The sequence below is a fragment of the Physcomitrium patens genome, chromosome 2, assembly GCF_059467195.1.
Source record: "Physcomitrium patens ecotype Gransden chromosome 2, ASM5946719v1, whole genome shotgun sequence".
Classification (NCBI taxonomy): domain Eukaryota; kingdom Viridiplantae; phylum Streptophyta; class Bryopsida; order Funariales; family Funariaceae; genus Physcomitrium; species Physcomitrium patens.
Genome location: NC_143411.1, coordinates 16653703 through 16667168, shown reverse-complemented (window position 1 = coordinate 16667168; position 13466 = coordinate 16653703). Strand labels below are relative to the sequence as shown.

The 13466-nt window shown below is 31.8% G+C and overlaps 1 protein-coding gene across 1 annotated transcript; it reads right to left on the bottom strand.

Moving 5' to 3' along the window:
• Window positions 1-8445: 8445 nt before the first annotated feature.
• LOC112296157 (uncharacterized) lies at window positions 8446-10792 on the bottom strand. Its single transcript, XM_073532147.1, has 5 exons — window positions 10637-10792; window positions 10473-10583; window positions 10257-10360; window positions 9815-10145; window positions 8446-9599 (listed from the first exon to the last, which is right to left on the bottom strand). Exons 1-5 carry the CDS (start codon window positions 10790-10792, stop codon window positions 8607-8609), a joined length of 1695 nt encoding a protein of 564 aa, XP_073388248.1. The 3' UTR covers window positions 8446-8606.
• Between the last annotated feature and the right edge of the window lie 2674 nt (window positions 10793-13466).

Below are 13466 nucleotides of genomic sequence, written 5' to 3'. Positions count from 1 at the left end.
AATGAAGCCAAAGAAAAAATTAATTTATTGTAGAAGATAAAAGGTAATATGAGCATGTTACATCTTTATAACTAAGTTTTTTGAACAATTTAATTAAAAAAATAACATTTTATCTCAAATTTAGTAAGTGAATGAGCTTTTATAAATTATGGAATGATTAAACTTCTACAATATTTTTCAAATTTAATATGTTGGATGTAGTAAAACTATGTCATAATTTATACTTGAAAATACTAAAATTAATATTTATTATGTATAAATTAAAATATAATTTTTTTTATAAATATTTTTTATCCTATTCTTTAAAAAATAGCGGCTTAGTTTTTTTTTAATATGAAAAAGAAATTGGTGGTATTAAAATAGAAAAAAACACATGAATTGTGATTGGTAACAAAATCACTTAATTAAATAGAAACAAATAGAAGTGAGTAAAAGTAGGTATAAAACTATTAGATAGATAGTATACATTTTTTAAATTAATAAATTTTATTAGATGAAAAATAAATCTATAGATTCTTCTAAATGTGCCATGTACTTATAGGAATGTTTTTTTTAAAAAAAAACTCTAATATAAAATTAATCTAAAAATTAGACACTTTAATTACAATTTTAATAGTCCTTGCAAAATTTTAACATGGCCTTCTTAATGGCTAGTATATATCGAAGAAGACTAAAGTCTTTTTCAATCTTATTAATCAATTCTTTTATTTTAGTTGTAATTTAAGACTCTATGATTTTTTTGTAGTTAAAAATATTCTTTCTAATTTTATTCTATCTCATAAAATTATTCTTTTTGTTGTTACCAATTATGTATGAATAAATTTTTTATTATTTTTTTTAAAAAAATTAATTATTTAGAAATTAAATAAAAGTATAATATTATATATATATATATATATATATATATATCTATTAAAGCATCAAAGTACTTTGAAAGTTAAAAATTATTCTTTTGAAAGTGATATTTTTTTTATTCCAAATTTTAAAAGAAATTTTTAGATTTTTATAAATATAATATTAATTATTAGAATAAAAAATTATAATATATGAGAAAAAATAAATAAATCCATTAGTTCTTGTAATATGATAGTTATATTTATTAGTATATCTAATATTAGAGATGCATAATAAAATACATATAAATGGCTTTATTTTCTTTTAGGATTTTATAATTTCAAGTGAATTATATTTGTACAATTCTACTAAGTAGGGTAACAAAAACAAATTTTTCTAAAGAAATTTGATGGTATTGGATTTGAATTTTGAGCATTCATTAAAAATAAAAATCTTGTTATTAAACTCCAATCTATTAGGTATATAACTTAAGCATCTCAATTTTAGAATATTATAATCTTATTTAAATAAAAATATTTTTTTAGGTTTTTTATATATTTTAAAATATACTATATTAGAAATTTCAGATTTGTTTTAATAATTTTAATCTATTTATAAAGAAGATGATACAACTTATATATTGACTAGTAAAATTTAAGTTTTGTAACATAGAAATTGGTATATGTTTACATTTGCTTTATTTATTTATTTTTCATTAAAAGAAAAAAATTAAGAATAAAAGAGTTCTTCATTTTGGAAGTTAGTTAAGAAAGAAAATTAAAATAAATAAATAAATAAATAAATAAATAAATGCTATCTAATATACCTAGTACATTTATTTTATTTTATTTTTATTTTTTTCAAAAGGACATCAAAATTAGTTTTGAATTATATTAATGTTTAAAACAAAAGATGTTAGGATAAAGAAATAAATGGAAAATAATTTCTAGAGAATAGGAAAGCCAATGAAAGAGAGTCAACATAGACTTTGGAAGAGGTTGTAATTTTTGAGTAGAAGAAAAAGAAAATAATCATTATTTTAGAAAATTATTATATCTAGATATAGAAGATAATCTTGAAAGTTAAAGGCTTTATATGAAGATGCTTTTCAATTTATTTTTTATTTTTTTTCCCTAGTTTTAATTGATGACTGCTTAAGAACAAAGATGGATAAGGTGAATTTATTTTTTTATTAAATGAGATCAATATAGAAAGATACAGGGGATTTATTTTTAGAAATAATGGTAGACTAATGAATAGAGATAATGGTAATGCCTCTTAAAAGAATATAACTACAATCCACCAGTTCATTGAAAATAGTTTATTTGAAAGAAAAAATAGTCTTTTTATTCATTATTTTCTCGGAATTACCTCTAATCAGACATAAGAAAATTTAGAAAATAACTTCTAATAGGGTCTAAGATTTTTTTGGCTTATACTTCATATCCTCAACTATTATTCTAAAATTATGATCATCTTCTTCTTCTCTCACTAAGAAGGCATAACCTCTAACAAATTCTATGTTGACACTCTGATCAAGGCTACACCTTTCTCATTCTGTTTTTCTCCATGAAGTAAAAAATTTACAATCACATGGATCATCATAGTTCTATCCTTTGTTGGAAATTATAACCATCTCCATTTACCATGCCTTTAATTATATGTCACTTGTTTTAAGCAATTTTCTCTATTATGCCTTGAAAATTATACGTATTTATCTATATATATATATATATATATATATATATATAATTTTTTTAAAGATGGAACTATTGAGAATGTTTAGAAAGACACAAGAGTAGTAAGTAATATACATATACACAAGAGTAATAGTAAGTAATACATATAAGAGGGTTTCTAAAGAAAGAGAGCTTCACACATAAAAATCTATTGATTTGGTTGTGTCTCATATATAAGAAGAAAAAGGAAAGAGGATAAATAGTTCTTCTCCACTACATTCCAAATACTATAGCTATGGTATTTACTATAGTCTATAATAAATGTTATGGAGAGCACTGGCTACATTTAATGCTCTCAACACTCTTCTTTGTTCATCATAATATTTGCATAATATAAAATTTATATAGAATTATGATCTATACTTTTTTGTGATCTCACAAGATCAATAATTGTTGCCTCATTAAAACCTTATCTAGAAAAATCTTATTGTATTTATGGACAAAACCATAGATGAAGGAAAAAGAGTACAACATCATTTTCTTTAATTATTTAAAGAACTCATTAACTTTCTTATTCAAAAAAAATAAGTCACTACATATTAATACCATAAGTAAGTCGACGATGGTTGCACAATGAGAGAGCTTTGGTGAAGAAATTAGCAAGGTTATTTGTAGATTCAATTGTCTTAATTATAAGTGCTTGATCAATAATCAAGTCATGGGTATAACTAAAATATTTTTAATCAATATACTTTGTCTTGTCGCCTTTAATGAAACCAACTTGCATCTATGCAATACAAGCACTATTATCTTTATGCAAGATAGTTGGAGAATCATCATATGAAAATCCACAGGTTGTTTGAATGAATTTATCAATTGATTGCAACCAAATACATTCTCGAGATGCTTCATGTAAGGCAATAATTTTTGCATGGTTATATGAAGTTGCAGTTATTGTTTGTTTCACTGATTTCGATGACATTGTGGCTCCATGTCTTAAATATACATATCCTGCATCACAATAATCAACCAATTTTGGATATGTAGATTATGTATAGTATAATCCCAAGTCTTCAGTATCTTTTAAATAACGTAATAAATATTTGATGCCATTTTAATATTTTAGTATTGGACGTGTATTATCTCGTATAAGAATACTAACTGTAAATGTAATATCTGGTCTTATAGATATAGTCAAATATAAAAGTGCTCCAACCACTACAAGGTATGGATATTGATCTTCCAATATTTCTTCTTCTTCTTTCTATGAACGATATGGATCATGACCATCATAACCACATCCAACCATTGGTGTGGACAATGAATAAGCATCAATCATATTAAACCTTTGCAAGATTTGTCTAATATATATTAGTTGGTAGAAAAAAATGCTACCATTTATTAGATGCATAATCTAAAGACCAATATAGAAAGTTATATTTTCTAGCATTTTCATCTCAAATTCACATATAAGTAGGTTAGTAGCTATAACACATGCAGATGTAGTGCCCATTAGGTTAAGATCATCAACATATACAGCGATGATGACAAAACCAGTTTTATCTCGTTTTATAAATAAACAAGGGATTAGTGGATCACTTACAAACTTATTTGTAATTAAATAATCTCAAAGATGTTGGTACCACATGTGTCTAGATTGTTTTAAACCATACAAGGCCTTACATAATTTAATACCATGATATTATCTTGGAGTAAGTCCATTTGGAGTTTGTGTTTATAAGATAGGTGGAACTTTCATATAAATATTTGCATCAAGAGAACCATATAGATATGCACTTACTACATACATCAGATACATCTCAAGGGTGGCATGAATTGTCATTCTAATAATATATCAAAATTTTGAATTTTAGAAGGAAATAAAATAATTAAAAACTTTGACTAATCAATTCCACATATTGCCTCCTTGATGGTTTGAGGTTTAGGATCATCTTCCTCTTAAGAAAAGGCTTCTATATTCATACATGCAAATGATTCATCTACCATAATACATGGTATGTTTCAAATATTATTTATAATACAATATAGAATAGATAATTCTTTACTCAACTTGTTCTTATTTCTTTCAATTCCAAGATTGTTTTTCACAGGAATTGAAGGTACATTATGCATAGATATATCATCATGGATTGGTAGTCTTGCAAAAGGAGTGGTAATTTCTTGAAAAATAATACCAAGATTAGTGAATATTATAGCTTTCCTCGTATGTAGTTGCTTATCTAGTCCACAAGTTCTTTTAGTTATTTTTATTATAACTTGAGGTATTGTAGTCAATGTCATTGCAATTTGAGCAGGTACATTTTGAGCCTCATTAATAAGAACTCTTGTAATTTTAAGTGTATCGTTGAAGCCATTAGGTATTTCATCTATGATCCATTTTAGATGCAAAATCTTAGCTACTTCAGTTTCTACCAAAGATGTCATAGGATTGGGATTCATTGTAAATTTTTCTAGTACTTCAAATATAAGTACTTTATTTCTTTATTGATTGGATACTCCTCCTTGAAGAGATGGAAATATATTTTCTTCAAAATAGCAATTTTGCAAATGTGTACGTAATAATATGCCAATTGATAGATCAACAATACTAATAATACTTAGTGAATCAAAACCAATATATATGTCTTTTTGTTGATGAGCTCCAATGGTATGCCATTGAGGTTCTGGTACTAGAATCCAAGCACGGCAACCAAATATTCGTAAGTGAAATACATTTAGAACATGACCCAAAATAAGTTCATGTAGTGAAACAATTTCAAGAGAAGAAGGGTAGAGGCATATTAATGCTGCAGCATGTAAAACTCCATAAGGCACATAGATGTAGATAAATTTACGTGAAGGAGGAGTGGCCGGGTAATAAGTTGTATACACTTCATAAATGACTTTGCAAGTCCATTTTGAGCATGTTCATATAGAACACAATATATCAATTCAATTCTTGTTGCAGTACAATAGTCTTCAAAGGACTTTGATGTGAATTCTTTTGCATTATCCATATGTAATTTTTTTATAGGATAATCAAAAAAATGTGCCCAAAAATGAATAAGTATAGATATAAGATTGGCAAACACCATGTTTCAAGTTGATAATAATGAAACATGTGATTGTTTACCTGATGCATCAACAAAGACCAAAAAATAACGAAATAGTCTCGATATTGGATTAATAGGACTATAAATATCACCATGTACTCTTTCAAGTATTGGTGATAATTCTTTTGGCAGTTTCCAAATTGAAGGCCAAATAATCATCTTACCTTGCATACATGCATGACATAATTCCATAGAGTCTACATCCATAGGCTTGAAATTATGCCTAATTATACATGGAATGATCTTTTTAAATAATATAGATCGTGGATGTACCAATTGTTTATGCCATAGAGAAACACGACTCTTTGTGATAGATGATGCAAAATTAAATATAATAGGAGGCCAAATTACAATTCGATATAAACCATTTTTTGTAGGAAAAGCTTTTTCAACAACTTTATGATTCTTCCTAAGAACCAAAACCTCTTTTAATTATTTAAAATGGCGGTCAAGAGGTGATAACCATTGATATGCACATCTTGGTAGTTGATTAGACTCCGAGGTGCTAAGGATGCAAACATTGCATGTTTATATTTTATGATAGAGCCCATAACTAATTTTATCATTGATGTGCCCTCTTGGAAACAAAACGAATTTGCTCCAGCCATAGTCATCATATTTTTAGTTTGCCAAGTTGAAGATTTTTTAATAAAAAATCATCTATCTCACAAGATAGTATGTGTTGTTGCAAAATCAATGAGCGCATCATTTGATTCATCATTAGGGGTTTTATTATTCATATAAGCCTTTAAGTCATCAACACCAATTGAATCCATCGACACATCTACGGTATGAACTTCACGAGTCTTAGCTCATAGTTTCTTATTTTCTTGGAACATTTTAATAAAATATTCTGAAGTATGGCACACATGTGCTAAATGTTCAATCATTCCACACTTATGGCAAGAATGCATCTTTGATTTTTGTTTTCTACTATAATTAGTAGTAGAATATTTATTCTTTCTACATGAGTAGAAATGGTCATGACTATGACTACTCTGATACTTATGAATACATTTCCTGTATTTATATAATTTTTTCTTAGACTTTAAAATATTAAGTGCATGAGATTCTAAAACTGTAGTTCCAATAGGACAAGCTTCTGGATTGCATAAGAGTAGCTCATTTTGCTTCTCCGCAAGAAATAGATAGGACATGAGATTAGAATGTCTCTGAAATTTCATGTTTCTATATTGTTGTGCAAGCACAACAAAAATAGGAGGAAATGTAGAGAGAATTTTTTCAGTCATTTCTTCTTCAGAGATGCTTTGTCCACATAATCGTAATTGTGAGATAATATTATACATTTCATTATTGAAAGCATTTAAATTTGAAAAATCCAAGACACATAAATGTGTCCAATCATGATATGTGTGTAGAAGAAAAATGGTCTTTTGATGATCAAACCTAGATTTAAGATTCTTCCAAAGTTTTGTAGGATCTTCCATATCCAAATATTGATGTTGTAATACATGTACAAGATAATGACAAAGGAGAAGAAGTACTTTCCAACAAATAGTAGGAGGAATAGAAATACTTATTATAGGAGATTCTTCAAACATAATGGCATCTGAGAGTTGTTCTGCAAATAAATTTGCTTGTGCCATTTTTGCCCATAATAGATAATTATTTCCATCCACAGTGAATGGTGGAAATAAAACAGCTTGAAAATATTGGGATGCACTGGTAATAGTTGGAACCACAATAGAAGCAGTTGAAGATGTTGAAGCACTTATTATAAATAAATCTATAAATAAAATACAAGATCAAGTAGAAAAGTTGAGTAAAATGTACCTTAAAATATAAAGTCAAATTAAATGATAATCTTGAACTTGAAAATCTTTTTTTTTTTTTTTTTTTTTTTTTGACAAGGTTGTGGATTGTGGCAGTAGAGCAACAATAGGACGGTGATGGGCAGCAGTGGGTAGCAGTGGTAGCGACGAGGTTGGCTGCAGTTGGCAGTCATCAACAGTGACTTTTTGGTGGCAATCGATGGTAGTTCGATAGTTGTTCAATGGCTGTTTGGCAAGTGTTCAACTATAGGCACGAGGCGCAGCAAAGAGGTTGGGCTAGAGCAAGTATTCTAAGCAAGCAGGACAAAGAGTAGAGTAAGTGCTTTAAGCAAGTAGCTATTGTATGAGGGGCCAACAAGAAGTACAACAAGATCATGAGGCAGACAATGAGTAAGAGTAGCAACAGGTTTGAAGAGTCAAGTCTAGAGCAAAAAGAATTGTGATAGTGTGTAAAAGAAAGTTGTGCTGATAACGTATTGAAAATGTTTAGAAAGACACAAGAGTAGTAGTAAATAATACATACACACACAAGAGGGTTTCTAAGGAGAGTGAACTTCACACATAAAAATCTATTTGATCTGGTTGTATCTCGTATACAAGAGGAGAAAGAGGAGAAAGGGAAGAGGATAAATAGTTCTCCACTACATTCCAAATACTGTAGCAATGGTATTTATTGTAGTCTACAATAAATGTTATGGACAGCACCAATTACATTTAATGCTCACAACAGGGACAATGTCTAAAATGCTTTTGAAACAGTTGTATTTTATTCAAAATAAGCAATAAAGTTACTAATCACATCATGCTTAATTACCTGCAAAAGCTCATTTGATCAACCATGACCTCCAGTTATACCCATAAAAATACATCTTGCACTAAAACCCACAAGTACTAAGCCACCATATAAAAACAGGATGCATTTTAAAGTTTGAAAAAAAAAATTAGCAAAAAAAGGTTTCCACACAAAAGACTGCAGATTTGGGTGTGGACCATCACACAAACCAACCAGAAAGAACACACAAAAAGTAAAAAAGAAAATCATACATGTAAAACATGAAAAATTGTTAATGAATCCAGGGTATCTCAGTCTTTTCAACCCTCATTCTCTCAAAACCTTTTGTTGTATTACTCTGTGGCTTTGGGTGAAGCCTCAAATCCTGTCAACGATTTCAAAAATGGAGTGCTGCTCAACATACTGAAATCAGCACCACCGACAAAACGGCGGCGAGCTTCAACGCTAGGATTGCAAGAGCACAGAGGTTAGTCCCTGCGGCGGATGTGCCGAAGCCCTGATTGGTGACGTCGGGTGCTGGCCCCGGCGCCAAGTAAGCGTCGGCATCGGGAGGACTGGCGATGGGCTGCCCCGTCGAATCCACAGTAGTAGTCTTAAACGTCCACGACCAGACCTTGTGACGCACGGTGCCGGCGCCAGTCGCAGCCGAGAAACCCACATACATGAACTCGTTCAAGACAGTGGAGAGATCGATTGGCACCGACAGAAGCGACTCCGCCGGCTTCACGTAGTCGCCATTCGTGTAGGGACTAATGGAGACATCCAGCACATGGGCCAGGCTATTGTAAGTCACATACGCTTGAATGTGGTTGCCGGAGGCCAGGACCACGGGCGTCGCGCCCGACATCGCTGGCTTCGCTTGGTCCGAAACCAAGCTGCTGAAGTCCACGCCGACATGGTTATCGTTCATGTCTTGGAATTGGGTGTCCTGCCTAGTGTCAAATTCTAGGGCGAAGTATTTGGTCGTCGCGACGGCGATGTCGGAGGAAGGGGTCGCCGTGGCCAGGCCTAAGTACGCACCTGGGTCGCCTACCGTCCTGTTCTCCGAGGACATGCTGAACGTGAGCCCGGCGCCGTACGACTGCGGTGTCGAAAGTTCTTTTTCGATGGAGAAAATGAAGGTGGTCTCAAACGAAATGCTGGTTTGGGGTGAGGTGCTCACGGTGCGGACTGGATAATCGTACGTGGCTCTCCCAGCGCCTTTGTTGGTGAGCTCCAGTGCTAGGTCGTCGATGTAGATGCGAGCGTCGCCGAGGACTGAGATGCTGTTGCTGCTGTCGGAGAATTGGTAATACTGCAAACTCGTGTCAGCATCTACATGTCTGCTTATTAGCGAGCACACTAGACAGACCACGGACAGCCATTTCGCCGGCATCACCATCGCTACCTGCGTTATGACCAGCACCATTTCAAGGCAGAACATTCGACATTGAGGTCAGGCATCGATGGAAGTGCAGCTACGGAGACATGAAAGGCACTGAAGCTCACATACAGTCAGTTCAAATTGTGACAATGAACTCTGTGATGTACGCTCTTCTAATTCAGCATGCTCTCCGGAAGAAACAAGCAAATTCTGCGACTTGTTGAGAACGAGAAACATACCTCAGCAGAGAGAAGTATGAATCCAAAAAATGATCTTCTCTCACTTATCAAGCGGTACAATGGGCTTTTACGTCGTTGACGCATGAGAGGAACGACTGTAGACCATTTGACACAGAAAGTCTTGTGACCCAAGCACCTCACCATGCCCAAAACATCTCCCACGAAACGCACCGCAAGATGACTTCTGCGAACACGATTAACCTGCCAGCAAAGGCATGCAGCAGGAACTATTAGGGTTATGAAACAACGAGCTGCAGAACGGCCACCCTTCCACCCTCCGCAGACCAACGCCACGAAAAGACCGCCACTGAACCCAATCTCGACCCCATACCTGACAGAAAAGCTCGCATCGTGCAATATATGCCAGAAATTTTGCGGGCACAATCAAAATCAGGGGGAAGCAGCAAGCTGCAGGGTCAGGGCTCAATCAGGACGAACCTACATGGACATGCAGATTGTCACAGCTTTGAATGGTAGGAGGACTTGCAACAGCAGGTCACCAGGCAGGGAAGCAGAAACGACGACGTCGAGGGGGTGGGGGGCTTTCTGCACAGTGCGAGACGCCGTCAGCGAGCATAGAATCCTCCGACACACTTGATTATCTCCCACGGTCCCTCTCTCTCTCTCTCTCTCTCTCAGGATTGAGCTTCTGTCTGACTTCTGACACGCTCAGGGACAAGGTAGCCGTTGCCGTTGCCCTGTGATGGCAGTCGGCGTCAGCGGCTCTCTCTCCACCCTTACGCCGTGCTCCTGGTCGTCCTCGGCAATCCTGTATGTTAAGATTCAGATCAGTACTCGCAGTGATAAGAATGATTGTCATACCTGGGATTCGTTTTTATTGCGGCAGGGTCCTTGACCTTGCCCAGCTGGGTCAAACCCCATCCTGTGCTTTCTTTCCCCCTTACTAGCTGTGAATGTGGGTTTTAGCCCCATTGCACTATTGCCATGAATGCCGTAGACCCTTAATCCCTTGGCCATTGCTGTCCCTCCTTTGTGATAGTTTATTACTTGAAATTGACTGATTTTGCCTTCTTTGATCAGGCTACATGATGATGCCTCTCACCTGTTTTGTACCATCAACAACAGCCACTTCCCTATGTTCACTCTGTAAGCCCCATCATTTGTCATCAGTTGTGTTCAATTCTAGTGGAGCTGATGGCAGATTTTCAAATATATATATATATATATATATATATATGATGTGCATAGTGTTGGTACACACAACATTTGGAATGGTATATAATGGATATGTTTTCTGAATAGAAAATCTGTAAGTTGGTGAAAAAATGATACAGCTGCAAATTCTATGAGCAATTTAGTTGTATTCTTTCTAGAATGGAATGTGGTTTTGACTGTTTGAGGATAGGCAATGTTGATTGAAACTTGATGCACACCAAAGTTTTATCTTACAAGTTTATTTCCTTATTTCATAAGCATTGTCTTGATACATATTATGTGACTATTAAAAAAAGTATGTAAATTGGTCCTGTATGTGTGTCAGAAATCTTACTTATCAGTCATGCCTATTTATCTAATAACTATTTCCATAAAATTTTCCAGGTTGAAAATTTAGTTCTATAATTTGATGTTAATTTAGCCTTACAGAACTTCTTCCAAAACAAAATTTACATATATTTTAACTTCGTGGTAGTTTATTTATCATTTATTGTATTATATTTATCCTTTGTAAACATTTTCAAAGTAAAACTCATATTAAAGTTTCTTCGTTTAGGTTATTTTAATTCAATTATATGTTTAAATAAGTTATTTTTTCCTTTGAAAGATATTTCTATTCTAGTTTAGAAATTATTTAAGCTGTATCATTTATGTAAGATCCTATTTGGTATTCAAATGTAATAATAAAATTTACATTAAGAACGGAATTTTAAAATAAAATAAAAGTTTTACAAAAATGCATGTGTCCATATGATTAAGAACACACCAGTACATAAATACACTATAATGAATGGAAGCTTAAAACTTATAGATAATACTTTAATTCATAAGATGATCTCAAAAGTTAATAGCTTTTTAATATTTAAAATTATATTAAAATTTTCAAATTTTTAATTTATTAAAAATACATATTATCTCCAAATTTGAACCAAATTTAAAAAATTATAGATGTTAACTTGCACTGTCTTATACCAATCTAACTATTTATGTAATTCAAAATTTAAATTAATGTGAATGTTACCAATGTAAGCCCTAAATTATTCCATTCATTAACTTAGAATAATTCATTTTTATATTTATATATAAATATTAGCTCTGATTTGAAAATTAACACAATGTAAGTGTAACTGTAAGTCTTGGTAAAGCATTTAAAACGCCTTGCAAAAATTAGGTCAAGGAAAAATCTCACTAAAACTATCTTGTAAGGCATTTTTGAGCTTTGCAATAGTAAATATATCTAGAAAAGGACAAAAAAAAAATTAATCTGTACTCTGCCATAAGACATTTGTAAACTTTTTAGCCATGTTAAAAACCTCAAACCTTTAAAATCTGCTTTCTAAACACAAGACACTCAGAAAAAAAGGATTTTATCTTATTAAGAAATTTTACAAGATTTAGCAACACCACCCTTTTATTATTCAGGTGGATTTTTTTTTAATTTTTTTAATTTTTAATTTTTTTTCCAACACTCTACAATTCTTTGTAGCTAAAAACATGCAACACAATTATTCTTAGAAATATTTGATATTTATAAAATTTATGCTATGCAAAATAATTATAGTTGTTTCTTTCCTCTATATTTATGAAGTTTTGTAAAACAGATATACAGCTGTTAGTATGCCTTGTGTCTTTATGTGTTATTGAAATTTACAAACTTTAAATTACATTTTTATACCTTTTATTGGAAGAGAAAATTATATTAAAAATGATCATAATTATATCATCTTGAAAGTTAAGTAATTTAACGAAGTTCTTTAAGCTTTTAGCTTTTCTTCAATATTCTTTTCTAATAACTAAGATGCATGTAAAAAATACATCTTTAAATATTTATGTAACTTTTTGAGTTAAAGTATTACAATTTACAAATTACAATATCAAAAAGTAAATATATGTAGCAATAAAGTGCAATGAAGTTGTATCCTGTGTACATATATCAATGTTTTTTTTACATTCATTTTATTTTTGGATGCCTAATTTTTTAACATATATATATATATATATATATATATATATATATATACTTTCTTTTATTTTATTTGTTAATTTCAAAGCATGTGTTATAATCAAGTAGTTAATATTATTTGTTGAAGGAAAGAACTCTTTAAGTAGTTGCTAATGGTCAATAGAGTATAAGTGTTGTTAGGGATATCCCATAAAGTTAGGTGCTGGTATATAGTGCATTAGAGTACAAGGGGAGGGCTGGTCCTAGGAGATATCTCATATGGGTTGTAGCACTTGGTACCTTGGTACTAGTATATAAGGAAAGGGTTGGCATGGGAAGAATTATCTCATACCACACTCTATTTGTTATAGTGCAACCTTGCTGGTCCTAACTTATTTATGTGGAGTATGCTTTCTATGTTTCTACAGGTTATGGGCCCACATTCTCTTACCAAGTAAGTTATTCTTGCATTATTTCTTTGCTGCTTGTTTTTGGTGGTTGAGATCTTATGGTAGAGTGTTGCTAGTGAATTGT

What these genes read in the sequence shown, in the direction of transcription:
- LOC112296157 (XM_073532147.1), bottom strand. Translation starts at nt 10,792, where the DNA reads ATGGCCAAGGGATTAAGGGTCTACGGCATTCATGGCAATAGTGCAATG. An exon ending in TGTCCCTGAGCGTGTCAGAA is followed by an intron (nt 10,361 to 10,472) that starts GTCAGACAGAAG and finishes CGCACTGTGCAG; the next exon opens with AAAGCCCCCCACCCCCTCGA. An exon ending in TCATACTTCTCTCTGCTGAG is followed by an intron (nt 9,600 to 9,814) that starts GTATGTTTCTCG and finishes GTCATAACGCAG; the next exon opens with GTAGCGATGGTGATGCCGGC.